At 44.7% G+C, this 14,616-nt stretch overlaps 1 protein-coding gene across 1 annotated transcript in view; it reads left to right on the top strand.

The window, feature by feature from the left end:
• Positions 1-14,616, top strand: part of TNR (tenascin R) — an 80,665-nt gene that overhangs the window by 43,281 nt on the left and 22,768 nt on the right. The window contains exons 11-16 of the mRNA XM_008591211.1: positions 626-745; positions 1,668-1,814; positions 4,754-4,873; positions 7,653-7,796; positions 8,486-8,616; positions 9,574-9,706. Of these exons, the coding sequence (XP_008589433.1) occupies positions 626-745; positions 1,668-1,814; positions 4,754-4,873; positions 7,653-7,796; positions 8,486-8,616; positions 9,574-9,706 (795 nt within the window). The remainder of the gene's footprint in view (positions 1-625; positions 746-1,667; positions 1,815-4,753; positions 4,874-7,652; positions 7,797-8,485; positions 8,617-9,573; positions 9,707-14,616) is intronic.

The raw sequence follows: 14,616 nt of genomic DNA, 5'->3' as shown, positions 1-14,616 counted from the left end.
ATGTGGATGAGGACATATGCATTTGAGTACTTTCCTTCATACTGACAAGAATTCACAAACTGGACAAGTGGATACAACACTCAGCTGACTCAACCCTGCCATCCCCTAGCTGTCAAAAAAAGTATACAGCACAAATGAAATACAATTGAGGAAAGTGGATTTGTTCTGGACTTGTGCTCTGACATCCCTCTATAGTCAACAGGCAGTTTTCCCAAATTGAACCAAAGGTAGCTGCTAAAAATAAGAAACAGAGGCAGACTTGGGTTTGTACAAGAGAAGTTTCCCCAGAGAAAATGACTATGTTACTCTGAAACAAAACATACAAACTAAGTGGAGAGTTTCTAGTTGTACTTCAGATAGATAATATTTGCGGCACAGGCACAGACCTTGCCAGCTTGGCTTCATATTGTTAAAATGTTCTCCATGAACACGGCCTTGGCCACACCTACAAGGCTGCAGGTGAGACATCAGCCTGACCATGGTTTAAGGATGCCATGTTACTCAGCAAGACCTGTTCTGCCTCTGGAACACCACTGGCCCTTGCTCAACACAAAACCAGGGATAGGAATTCCTTTTTCACACTGTGCTTTCTGTCTTTTTCCCACAACCGCATGGATCCTCACAGGAATTGACCCTCCTAAAGACATCACGATTAGCAATGTGACCAAGGACTCAGTGATGGTCTCCTGGAGCCCTCCCGTTGCATCTTTTGATTACTACCGAGTATCATATCGACCCACCCAAGGTAATGAACTTGATTTGTCAAAGATGAATGGTATTTGGAGCAGGTGAAGATTAGTATGGAAGAACTAGCATATCCCACAGGAATCAGCCCCTGTCTGCATTCCCTTCCCTGCGCCCCTCCATGGCATGCTCCATCAGAATGAGAGTGAGTTGGTGAGGAGTAGCCCAGAAACCCTGCACTCACCAACTCCTCTCAAAAAAGGTCTGATCACATTCACCCAGAAAGCAGGCCCTTCACCAGCAGAGGGAACTAGTCACTATTATCTAGGCCTGTAGTGAGAACAGAGCCCTAAAAGGATCTGCTAAGAGCCAGGGTCATGTGTACTTTCCCAAGAGAATAAAGTCCAAGACCAGAACTGGGGGGATGGCTAAAGACCCAGAAGAGCCAGATGGAGCCTTGGAGGGAACCACAATGACGTGGTCCTGTTTCTGCCACTCCAGCCAACTTATGAGTCAGAGGAAGTTGGCCCAGACCTCGCCTACATCCTGCCAGTTCCTGCTGGTGCATGTGGCATTGTTAATGAAGCAGAGGGCACACTCACTTCCAGTGAGGGGGTTGGACAGCTTTTCAAGCTATCCTGTCTCTGGGCTGCACAGACCACTCTTTGTAGCCAAGACCTCTACACGGCCTTGATGTAATTGCCTCAGAGAAGACCAGCGTGTTAAAAATCACCTAATACATATTTCAATTGTCTTTGCTCCAGGGAGCCCATAAAATGCAGGGGTGGGATCAGCATGCAAGGTCTCTTCAAACTCCAACACTCCCAGCCCACGAACCATTTATCTTTTCTCCCCGTGAGTGCTGAGTCCCATGCCCATCCATGCTTCAAGACAAAGTGCCATCGGGAGCTCTTGTGTAGGCTCTACACGGACTGTGTTGAGAGAGCCACTGAACTTTAACTGTCAAATTTGCTCTTCCTTAGTGGGTCGGCTGGACAGCTCAGTGGTGCCCAACACTGTGACAGAATTCACCATCACCAGGCTACACCCAGCTACCGAATACGAAATCAGCCTCAACAGCGTGCGGGGCAGGGAAGAGAGCGAGCGCATCTGCACTCTCGTGCACACAGGTAGGCATGTGTCCCTGCTGTGCGTCAGCTCAGAACCCGCCTGAGGACCTGCAGCAAAGAGAAGAGGCAAAGAGTGATGTTCTGCCTTACACGGAGGGCACCAGTTCCAGGCTCTGAGCCTCCGTTCCTGGGTGCTTCTCCGACACACTGTGTCATGCAGGGCACTTAACCATTTCTCCCCGCTCTGTCCCTCATATTCCTTTCTAATACTACGAGTTTAAAGAGTCACCCTCTAGGAGGCTTGCTGGTTTAGGTTAGAAATTTTCATGGGACTTCCACTATGAAAAGGGCCCTTTCAAAGACACATGATGGCAGTGAATTCCAGAACAGACATCTGAATCATTCCATCTGATTTTTAAAGGACTCAGAGAAAGATACTTAACAAGAAAAACATTGTTATTCCAGTAACGTGAAATTGGAGTCATGAAATTCTTCATCATATATGGCCAGAAATCACCAAGGAGCTGCATTTACTCTTGCTTTATGCTCCAGGGACAAGGAGGCCTCAAAGTGGCCGTAACTCCCTCACTGTGGTGAAGGTAGTGGAGGTGACGCTGCTCCACGAGGCATCCTGGGCCGCCTGCAGGAGCACCGTGTAGTCCGTGTTCTCCGACAGCCCCTCCAATCGGATCCAGGTGTCCTCTGCATCCACAATCAGCTCCTGCAAAATGAGCAGGGGAAGGAACGTGGAAGGGAGTGACCGGCTCACAATATGGGAAAGTGGGAGAGGAAAGTCCAAATCCCATGGCTTTTCTCTGGAACACAAGCCCCCTGGATGGGCCTGAGGACAGGGCTCTGTTAGTACCTCCACTGCCCCTCTGTCGCTGGCCCCTCAGCCAGCCCAGCATGCAGAACTAGCAAAGATTTGCTGTAAAAGTCACTAGAAGGCACAGCCAAAGTTTTCTGTGCTCAATTCCCAGACCAAACTCCTAGTTAAACCGTCATTCCCACAGCACGTGTGAAAACATCCAGCTTGCCTCATTAGGAGAACAGGTGGATTTCCCAAGGTTAATTTCCCTGGAGAATTATATTTTCTGAATGAGGAAAATGTAGCTTGGGATTCCTCGCTGCTTTTGTAGAGGTTTCCACAAGCTCAGAAACAGCCTCTCTAAGGCAATGGCCAAAGAAATATTCGTTCAGAAACAAAATTCTTCTAAAGACAGCACAAGATATTCTAATCTTCCCTAGTCTCCTTCCAGGCCTCTGACTGTGGATAACCTAGCCATGTTTTCTTATTCATTCTTGCGCTCCACCAAATTATCTGTGACCATTAAAATATCAACAAATGTTGACAAGAAGTAATGTCCAATGAGCCAAAAGAAGCCCCCTTTCCACCTTCCTGGAAGTCCTAGAAATTCATGCTAAAGAAATTAGGCTTTTTCTCATTGAGGACAATGAAATGGATTTCAATAGCCTCTTTACCCCAAGGTAAAAAAGAGCAGCAACTCAAGTCAAAAGCTCATTCATTGGGTTCTTAGTCATAAGCAGCAAATACCTCTAAAGCAGATATTCAGTGGTGCACCAACCCTAGCTGCCCTCCTTCAAGTTTAGGCAGAGCTACTTTGGCAATGTCCAATAACTAGATTGTCCCCAGACATGTCTTATTTTGTTGTTTAACTTGAGGTCTATGATTTGCAGCTTCTGGAAATGAGGACTCCTTCAGAAGTTCATGCCCATCTCATGGTACCACACACGTCTCAGAGAGATCAAGACAATTGTGGTTTCATAAGGACTGCATTTGAAGAACTCTTTGAAAGAACAGATAATGGATACAATTCAAATTTTAAAATTATAAAAATATTTTGTGGTTGTTGCTGTGTGATGAAGGACATAGGCAAACAAAATAACCTTTCAGCTGGAGAACAGAGTCAGGTCAGCAGAAGATCTTGGTTTCCACAAGTAAATTGCACGATGCTTAGGTTGAGCTGACAAACTGTGGTAATAGCATCCATTTCTAAAATGAATCCCAACTTTACGGAAGGGAAGCATGGTAATAAAGTGAAGGCTTAGAGCATGGACAAGTAAGAATGGGAAGATGGTTCTATGACAACCAAACTCTATTCCCCCAACAGGCACTCTTGGCCCCCCTAAGCCTGTAAGAATCCCCTTGACTCTTTCCCCCACCCCCACACCGGTAAGGGGATCACAACCTTCGGCACAGAGTTGTCAGCCAGTGAGCGCACCAGCCATCCCTATATAGGATCTGAACCCGTGGCCTCGGTGCTACCAGCGCTGCATTCTCCCAAGTGAGCCACGGGGCTGGCCCCCCTTGACTCTTAATGCAACAAAAAGAATACCCAGGACTCAATCTTGAAGGAGCCTTGTGCATAGTGAGGCAAGAATTCAATAATCAGATAGGACTGTAGAGGCAACCTGAGCCCCATGCAGTCATTCCACAAGTGCTAACTGAGGACCTTTTAAGTTCTCAGCACTGGGACTACCCCTGCCCTCATGGGGCTGCCACCACACTTCCTGACATGCATCAACAGAGATCTTTCCTCAAGGCACAACTTTACATTTATGAAAGTGCAAATAGCCTGGGAAGCATGATGATCTCATTAACTAAAGGATTATAACAATTTCCATGTGTTCTTAGTTTCTCCATCTAGATTTAAATGTCTAAAACACAGCAGCCATACTTTGAAATCCCCCATAGCACCTGACACAGTGCTCTGCACATAAGAAGTTAATGAATGAATTAAAAGGAAGAGATGGGGCCATCAGGAAAAGATGGATACTTGAGAGGAAGGAGGATAGAGAGAAGAGACAGGGCTGGTGGAACTGGAAGGGGAGAAAGGGAAGAGGCCTCCTCTTATGTCATGATTTTGCCCAGCATAGCAGCAGACGTGCATCATGAGTGCAACTTCTGAGATAGTTCTCTGCTCTTCCCTCCTGCAGCTCCTCCTACCTTTAACTGATTTTCTCCTATTCTGTTTCAGCCATGGACAACCCTGTGGATCTGACTGCTACCAACATCACTCCAACAGAAGCCATGTTACAGTGGAAGGCGCCCGTGGGTGAAGTTGAGAACTACGTCATTATTCTCACACACTTGGCAGGTGGGCATCTGCAGGCCTGTGCATCAGGCAGGTGGGGATGGTGGGGACTGGGGCTGCAGAGCAGTATGGAAGTGAAGAAACAGAACATTTTGTCAATCTGAGGGACAAACTAGCAATTTTCCTGCTTCAGTTATACTATAAAGCCCTCATGCTATCCCCAAACTCTACAAACTGGATCAATTATAGGAATCGCCAAAGCCAAACCTGAAAGGTGCAAAAAAGGCACATAACCAAGGGAAAATACAAGAACAGAGAAACAGTACTAGGAAGACAAAACTCAGATTGTGTTAGACATGCCCCCAAATGCTAAAGACTAGAAAGTAGATTTTTCTGGCTATTTACAGTGTAAGAAAAACACTGAAGTCATAGGCCCAATCCTGGAGCAAACAGTACATGATAACAGGTGACAAAGGGTTCACACTCCTGAAGTCGTACATTGTGTGGTCTTCTTTACACATATCTAGCCCAAAAGGTTGAATCAACATGTAATTTCAAATTCCAATGTCTCCATCATGCTTGTTCACCTTATGCTATTTGAAGTTGAATAGAGAAGCCCAAAGCAAAATAGTGTTGAATACTCCACATCTCTAGCTTTGAGAAAACTATTTCCCTCACTAAATTAAACATGTGATCACGGAATTGTTGTGGGTTATATTCAGGAACCCAGAGAACAAAGATATAAGACAAAAGGCAGACAGATGTCTTGATTTTCAAAAATGGCAGAGAAAGCCAATTCTGTAAGCTGCAGAGAAATAAACTTACTGTGAAAGCTTAAGAAAGTAAAAACTAAACAGACTATTAACAAACTGGAAAAGGAATTAGTGATTACTACATATGAGCACAGGTTCACTGAGAATAAAATTTATCAAAACCACTCTATACCTTTTTTTTTAATTGGCAAATCTGCTAACACATTTCATCAATGCATTAGAAAAGACTAACTGTCCCTTAGTTTTTAGTTAAGATGGAAAATACACGATGGATCATATTTCTGATTAGCTGGAACTGTGGAAGTGAATGGCCCTCCTCAAGGAGAGGATATCATCATCTGTGTGTACGTGCAATTCATCTCAGCCACCACCCTCCATGCAGATCATGATTCTGCATTTCTTAACTCTCACCATGCTTTCTCAAGCCTCCATGAATTTGCACATGCTGTTTCCTCCACCAGGAAGTTCTCTCCCCACTTGTCTGCCTACAAAACCCATCCTTCAAGTCTTAGTTTCCACACTATCTCCTCTGTCAAAGCTTCCCGTATTCCCCCCAGGCAGTCAGATGCACCTCACCCAGCCCCACCACAGCAATTAACTTCATTCATTCAACCAATATTTTTGATGCCCACTCATAGGCCATATACTCTATGGGGCTGGAAGGATCTGGAAACAAAACATGAGTTCTTCTCTTCATGGAACTTATTTCCAGTGGTGATGCAGAGAAGGAGATAGTTACGACTCAGTGTGAGCAGTGTCATCATGCAGACAAGCACAGAAGACTGTGGGCCATATTCAAAGGCCACTATGATTTGGGGTCAGGGTGTGAAGGGGAAGAAAGGAAGAAGCTCTTAGATAAAGTGAAAGAAAGCAAAGAGGAGAAGGAAGGGAACTCCAAGAAAAAGAGCAGGCTGGGTGCATCTGAAAGGTGCGACAGAGCATGTGGAGCATGAGAAGCTGACAGTTTGGTACAGCTGGAGCACAGAGGGCGGCAGGATGTGCAAAGGTGGATATTGAAAAGACGGAGTCCTATGCATGCTCTTCCAAAGAATGAGTTCGGGTTTTAACTTGTTCATATGCCTTTCTATGCCTTTCGACCACAAGAAACTTGAAATCTCATGCCCTACCTAGCTTGGACATGTACCGATAAACTTTGTTAAATGCTGGATGATTCAGAAGTACACTAATTGCCCAACAGAGGGCTTGGCCCTGATTTAATGAACAGTTTTATCAACAGCTTGAATGAATTCAGAGAAGACATGCTTACCCAATTTGTGTATAAAACAAAACTATGATTGATAAAATCCAAATGAAAAAATATTTTAATAAGCTGAAACAGTGGTCCAAAACCTAATCAACAAGGCAAAACACAATAGAAATAAATGCACAGCTCTGCCCATGGGTGCAAAAAATCAGCTGGGATTTTTGGGGGGGGAGGGTTGGGAAGGTTATAAACAACATCATTGATTAGTAATAATCTCAGCACTTGACAACAATATCACATGGCTGGCCCAAAACCTAATGGATTAATATAAATGGTAGAAATAGAAGCAGAGGCTGACCCTGTTTTTCTCATTGGTCAGTGCATCTCAATTGTCATTCTCAATTCTCTTCTGAGTTTTGCATTTCAGCAGGAACACTGACAAACTGTTACCTGTCCAGAGAAAAGCAGCCAGGCTCACTAAGGTTTTAGAATAGTCACGTAAATGTAATGGGAGGTGGGAGCTAAATTTTCTCATCTAGAGAACAGAGGACTTGATTAGGAAAGATTGTAGGGAGAAAAGTACAGACAAAGGATTCAGCTTATTCTTTGTTACTCCAGCAACCCAAGCAGAAGTTCTAGAGAAAACAATTTGGCCTTCACATAAGGAATGATTTTCTCAATTAAAATGTAAAAAAAAGATTAAAGGGATCCTTGTTTGGAATAAAATGCTAAGCTAGATAACCTATAATAAACTTTTTCCAAAATTCTTCAGTATTGAATCCTTGTGAAATGCCTTTGGATTTGGTAGGTCTTTCCTAAGTTAAGTAGTCTTATTTAATCCTTATTCATATTCTTCTGATTTCAGTTGCTGGAGAGACCATCCTGGTTGATGGAATCAGTGAGGAATTCCAGCTTGTTGATCTGCTTCCCAGTACTCACTATACTGTCACCATGTATGCCACCAGTGGGCCTCTCACCAGTGGCACCATCAGCACCAACTTCTCTACCTGTAAGTAAATGGTCATCTACACACCTGATATCCCTGGAGGCTTTGTGGATCCTTAGAAATGATCAGTTTCCTTGTGGTAGACTAGATTATAGTCTATAGACTTTGGACAGTGCACCTATGAGCTGTTCTTATTTTGGTTGCCTGCAGCCCAAATCCAGTGAAAGTGAGCTGTGGCTCCTGGCCAGCAGACACATGTCTATTTTCTGCTATCACCCTGGGTCTGGGTGACAGCAGTAGAATCCGAGCTAAGAGAGGCCAGTACTTGGAATGCATCTGGCCCAGAAAAGTCTGATGGGTATTAAAAAGCTGGATCTAGGGGAGAAGGCTGCTGGGTGGTGTCATGACCAGAACAGTAGACAAAGGTAAAATGTGGGAATGTTATAAGTTCAGGAGTGAATTTGCAGACATGCAGGTTTAATAAGGCCAGGGTCCCAGACATAGGGGGTCAGACTCCCAGGCCCAGAGGCCCAGGTGAAAGAAGCAGGGAATAGCTGCAAGTATGATCACAGCACTGAATAATGATTTTCTGACCCAAGAGCTCCCTTTGTGTTCCTGTCCAAACCAGAACTGGGGTCAGCACGTGAGCAGCCCTGAGACCACAGAAGTGGGCGAGTAGATACTCATGCCTAAAATCAAGCAGGGAAGAGCTGGAGAGACAGGCACATTCTGGCATTTTCTCCTCTTTGCAGTGCTGGACCCTCCTGCAAACCTGACAGCCAGCGAAGTCACCAGACAAAGTGCCTTGATCTCCTGGCTGGCTCCCAGGGCAGAGATTGAGAACTATGTCTTGACCTACAAATCAGCTGATGGAAGCCGCAAGGTGAGATTTTGCTGAAAAGGGGAAAGACCATTTCTCTGAAGTGAAGCCAAGTGGAAACTGACCGGTGGAATTTGGAGGGAGGGGAACAGATCTACAGGGAACAAACTAGGTTTCCCATCATGGATGCACAGCCTGCTGGTGAGGAGAGAGCTCTCGCCTGCAAGCCAAAAGATCTGGGTCCTAGTCCTGTCTCTACTACTACTCTCTACACAAGTTGAGGCAAAGCAACAGCCCTCTCTGAGCCTCTGTTCCTCCTTCTCAATGACGGGGGTGTCTGCCCCTGCAACTTCACTAGGTTGTGGTGACGCTTCCAATATGATGAGGCAAAGCACACTGGAATCTTCCAAATACATAGTATTGGAATGATTTTTCACTAGCAAGGCCAAGCAATCATGAGCTGGATACCAAATTCAACAGGCTTTTATACTACTTGATAAGCATTATAAAGGCTACATCTATATAGCCTACAGTAAAGAGACGACACATTTTTGTTTTATGTGATCAGTCAAAACAATACATCTAGAGCACTGGGTTTTCAATTTTTTTTAGCAGTGGATTCCTTTTTCAACGTGCAATCATATGTAGAAGCCAAATGGAATAGATATAAGCAGAGCTAGTCTGTTTGAGGGGAGTGGGGAGGCCTGGGATCCTGCTCCCTCAGATTCTTCCGCTGCCCTCCGCAAGACCAGTGCAATCTGAAAACCACTGGATTCGGTAATCTGGGTACCTAAATTTATCCCAATGTGCATTTGTGAGATAGGAGCAGCCTAAATCTCATGTGGAAGCTGTCCTCTCTGCTTGTGGGCACGGTTTTCTTCTTACTGGGGGATGGAGAGGACGACAATGGCCACTGCAGTGCTGACCTAGCTGGCTGTGGGATTTGGACTTCCTCCCACACTTTCCCATATTGTGAGCCGGTCACTCCCTTCCCCCTCCCTTCCCCTGCTCATCTCGCAGGAGCTGATTGTGGATGCAGAGGACACCTGGATCCGATTGGAGGGGCTGTCGGAGAACACGGACTACACGGTGCTCCTGCAGGCGGCCCAGGACGCCTCGTGGAGCAGCATCACCTCCACTACCTTCACCACAGGTGAGGGAGTTACGGCCACTTTGAGGCCTCCTTGTCCCCTGTGTGACGTTTGGCTCCTCAGCAGCCTCTGCTGAGACACCACCTGGGAGGAGCCTTTCAAAGAAACTCAGCAGCCTCCTCCTTCCTTCCCCCTTCCCAAGGCCCTGTTAGGAAACCTTTCACTACTAAGGCAACCACAGGAACCAGCAGCGCAAAGCCCCAGTCCACCTGGGCCAACTACATGCACCAAATAAAGACATCAGTTTCCTTCTTGCTCAGATTTTCTGCGAAGGTTTTTCCAGCAGAAAATCCCTTCTCTCCCTCCTTCCTCTGCTGCCTGTAATCAGAGATTTACCTAGTCAAAGTAGCAGTAGTAAACTTTCATTATTAAGTTTACTACTCTTCTCCTACCCAAAGCTCTGTGGTCTCAATTCAGTCCTGATAACAACAGGTGAGGAAGGCCTTAGGATCCCCATTTTGCAGATGATAAAACTGAGGCACATGGAAATCAAAGACTCACATGGCTAGTAAGTGGCGGGGGTCAGAACTTGAGCCAAGGTCTTCTACTTCTAAATCCAGCTGTTCCTCTTGTCTTCCCTCACTTAAGTCAGCAGAAGATATTTGGGAAATGTTCTTAAGGGATAAAAATGTCCTAATATTTATGACAGCAAATAACTTAATACTCATACCTAACCTTTGAACGCCCTCTGCCAGGCACTGTTCCAACTGCATTACAGGTACTGTCTAATTTAATCCTCACTACAGCCTATGTGGTATGTACTATTATCTCTATATTTTTACAGATAAGGAAATTGGACCACAGAGAGGTGAAGTAACACCCCAAATCCCATAGCTGTTCCTTGGGAGAGCTGGGATTTGAACCCAGATGTTCCAGCTCTGGGGTCTGCGCTGTTAACATTCATTTCTGCCACCTCCCACGTTGTCTCTCTATAGTCTGTGATGTGAGACTGCCCAGCCCAGACTTTGGATTCTCTCCCTGCCCCACATCCTGGGGTGTGGGGCCAGTGGAAGCACATCTTTTATCCTTAGCCGCATGTGTGCCTGCCATTTCATAGCACCAGGATGATGGGTTCCTGTCCATGCTCCAGAGTCTGTCCCTCTATTCCCAGAGAGGTGATAAAAAGTCCCCCAACCCCACCCACGTGCCCTCCCCACTGAGTGACAAAGTAAGACACCAATCAGATGCACCCAAATGTCCCCAGTGGCTCTATAGAGTAGTGAGGTTGTGAATTAGTCCTCTTTCCCCTTCTTTTTTATATTTTTCCATATGTCAAAGTGTCTTCAGTGAGTACATTAATCAGAAAAACAAATGGTTTTTTTTTTTTAAATAGAAATAAACCTTGGTTACACAACAAAGACATGAATCCAAGACATGTCAAGTGGAACTTAGAGGACACTTGATCTCTTTTATGGGGCTAAAGTCAATTATGCTCATCCTCCACGCTCTTTCAAAGGTGTCTTACTCAGAACTAAAGTGTCACCCTCTTCTTGTTCAAGCCCTTCCCTGCACATTCACAGGTTAATTAAAGGGTCATGCATGGTCCCCATTTCCAAGCTACCTCTTAAAGACTCATGGGTTGGAGCTTTCCACTGAATTAAGAATTTCTATCTCATAAAAAGGACACAGATGACAGACACTTAAACAGAGCTCCAAATGTGCATATTTATTGGGTCTAAGCTAGTCATTTTATCCCCAAAATGCCTGGGTTTCAATGCTTGCTCAGTGTAGGATGAACATTTACTTCCCCCTGTGGTGATGCCACAGCTAATGGTTGTGTGCAGTATGACAATATGCCTGAAGTTGTGCTGTATCTTGCAGCTGTGCCTCCCTCCAGACCCACCTGGGCTGGAAAGGTATACCAGTGTCTGTGCCTATCATTGCCCTACCCAGATGCAGCTTCACCAAGGGGTGGGCAATAGTTTATTTAGATCAGGGATTCCAAATCCAGCTGTGGGGTCAGTAGGATCAAATAGGCAGGAGGTTAATAATTCATGTGGACATCTGGAGAGGAGGGCAGGATAGTGGCTTTGTTTGGTGGACAGTGCAGGGGACCATCAGCATGTATTTAGGTTGTTTCTTTTCACAAGAATCCAGTTGGCACTGGGCTCTTGGGGCATGACCAATACCAACTCAGAAAGGAGAAAACTGAAGAGCCCAATTTCCCGTGCAATGAGTATAGTTACTTACCAAGCTGCTCCATATAGAGTTTGGGGTACCAGAGAAGGACTAGCCATCACCACCATGGTACATGGCAAAGATGTGCCCATGTTTGGAAACTTTTTCAGAGTCTTATCGGAAAGCTCAAATTTAAATGTAAGTCACTGATGCAGAGCCTGTTGGCTTTGTCTAAGAGGTTTATCAGAAGCCACTGAATTGACTGGTTGCAGCATGAAAAATTCTTGAGCAGAAATAATGCATGTGAAATTACCTTGCACAAAGCCTGGTACATAGCAGACATGAGATAATTTAATTGGTAGGATTCAGTTGGTGCTTGGTAGACTTGAATAGTTAAATCCCAACTACAGAGCATAGAAGAGGGGTCTCTGGTGAAGCAAAGCTGAAAGAGAAGAAGATCCTTGACACCCCTCACAGGGATGGCACAGGCAAAGGGGTACAGTCTGCAGAGTACAGTGCTCAAAATCCCTCTAATTTCAGGCTCTGTCTGCCACCCCAATGCAAATTTCCCTGAATAAATTACACTAAGCTACATAGTCATTTGCATGTTAATATTAATGAGTCTTCATTGCTGTGCCACCCCCCTCCCCACAACTTTCCACCCCTGACAAGCACATTTTATTAAAGAGAAAGAGACTACAAGGGCATCAGCTTCCTAAGTGTGGGGATGGGTATATTACCAAGAAGGGACGGAAACAGCACAAGAGCAGAGTATCTTCAGTTATGTGCAGGATTGGAGTCCTGCCAGTCTGGACCGCACAGACATGAAATGCTCCTGTCAAAGTCTGAGGGTCACTGGAAGCTTCCTTTGTGATAGAAAACCAGGGCAGATGGATTTAGCGGCTAATTTCTTTTTAGCAACTAGCGTCTTTTCTAACTTCATTGACAGTACCTGAGTTTTCCACTTAGCAGCATACTGTTCTTAGGAAGGGCTGATGTCAGCTGATCCTTCTGAGTGTTTTCTATGCCTCTTCTGATGGAACAACAGAGCTTAAAGTTTGGCCCCACAGTGGTCTTCATCCACTGACAAACCTTCACCTTGTCCTGGGTGGACCAAGACAAGACATTCATTGCAAGCAGATGCCTACCTAATGGTCTGGGAAAGAGTTAAGACGTCAAAAAATCATAAAAATAAAAAAGAGAGAGAAAACAAAAGAACTGGCCCCCACAAGACCTCTCAAACCTCCTTTGATCAAGATGTCTTCCCTCATTGTGTTCCCTACACATAACATAAGCCCGTTTCATTCTTTCTATCACGTTAATAGCTTCCTGTCCGCTTGTCTCTGATGTTTGCACAGAATCTGAGGGGAATTAAATACAAGTAGTATAGAAGAGAAAAAATATGGATACATTATTTATAATTTACTGTCGCCTGAAATTTCATCCAAGGTCTACTTGTCTTTTAGAGACATGAATATAAATGAGGAAACAAATATTCCCCGCAGAGCAACAGAGACTTGGTGAACGATCCTCTGAGAGGCAGGTTTCATTGTCTCTTTTAATACTATAAAAAGCAAACAAGGCTGTCGCTAAAACTTGTCCTCAGAGACGGTGAACACTATAAAATAGGTTGTCTTGACCTTGAGGTTAAATGAAGACAATCATTTGCAGAGGTACCCAGAGACGGGTATGAAACGTTTTCTTTTATTACCTTTGCTCCAGTCCCTGCTATCCCACCCTAGGCAGAGCTGCTCTGTGGGGCTTTTAGGGAAAGCTCTGGAGTCTACTCTAACATAAACTTTAGTTTTTGAGGTTGTGAAAACTAATGAAGATCAGCAAACCCTAGACTCTGGGACAACAGATGGTGGATCATGGAATTCCACATAGTTATCAGATATTCCAGTGGGAAGGAAAACCTGATGGATGATCGTAATTCTCTGCTACCTGCCCTTATATATACCACACAACCCCCCAGCTCAACAATGTGGGAAGCAGATGGAACTTCTCTCTGCTTCACTACTTAGAAACAACTTGAGTTCTTGCTTCATTGCAACAATCAAACCCCTAACAGGAGAGGTCCACCTTCTCCTTGCTTTGGGACCTGGCTGTGGAGAAGGAAGTAGGGTGCGAATCATACCATTTGAAAAATGCATGCTCATGCTTATCCAGAATGAATGGATGGGTGTCAGATCAGAAGTCTGAATTAATCATACTGCCCAGTTTATTGCATATTACCGACATCGGTCTCCAACTAGGTCTCTTCCTGTATTTATTCATTTATGCCCTTTTACTCCCATCTCTTCTTCCGCCTTCCCAATGCAACCATTCTGATGCATTAAATTTGTATCCTTTTGTTTGTATGTTTTTGAAAAACGTGTTCTTGTAAAATGGTCTTGAGTATAGATATTTTGAATGCATGTAAATGGTTCTGGGTCACATAACTCATTCCCTATTCTCATATTTTTACTCAGCACTGTTTTTTTATACCCATCCATGTTGTTATGCATATATGTCGTCTTTTGCTTCTAACTGTTGCAAAATACTTCATGGCATGTACCCATCACTTTTATCTCTCCATTTTCCAAAAGATGGACATCAGATTGTCTCCAACCTCCCACCACCATAAATGGTGCTGCAGATATGCCTTGTACCTGCCCACTTATGGATCAGTGAGGCAAGTCTTTGGGATATATATCCAAAAGAAGATTGCTATGTCATAGGCTATGTGTTTATAAGCACTGCTCTCCTATATGGTTGTAGTGGTCTGCACTACCTCCAACTAAGCACTGCTCTC

This window comes from Galeopterus variegatus, unplaced genomic scaffold, assembly GCF_000696425.1.
Source record: "Galeopterus variegatus unplaced genomic scaffold, G_variegatus-3.0.2 Scaffold145, whole genome shotgun sequence".
In the NCBI taxonomy this organism is placed as follows: domain Eukaryota; kingdom Metazoa; phylum Chordata; class Mammalia; order Dermoptera; family Cynocephalidae; genus Galeopterus; species Galeopterus variegatus.
Note: the sequence above shows the minus strand (reverse complement) of the source record. Positions and strands in the feature narration are given on the sequence as shown.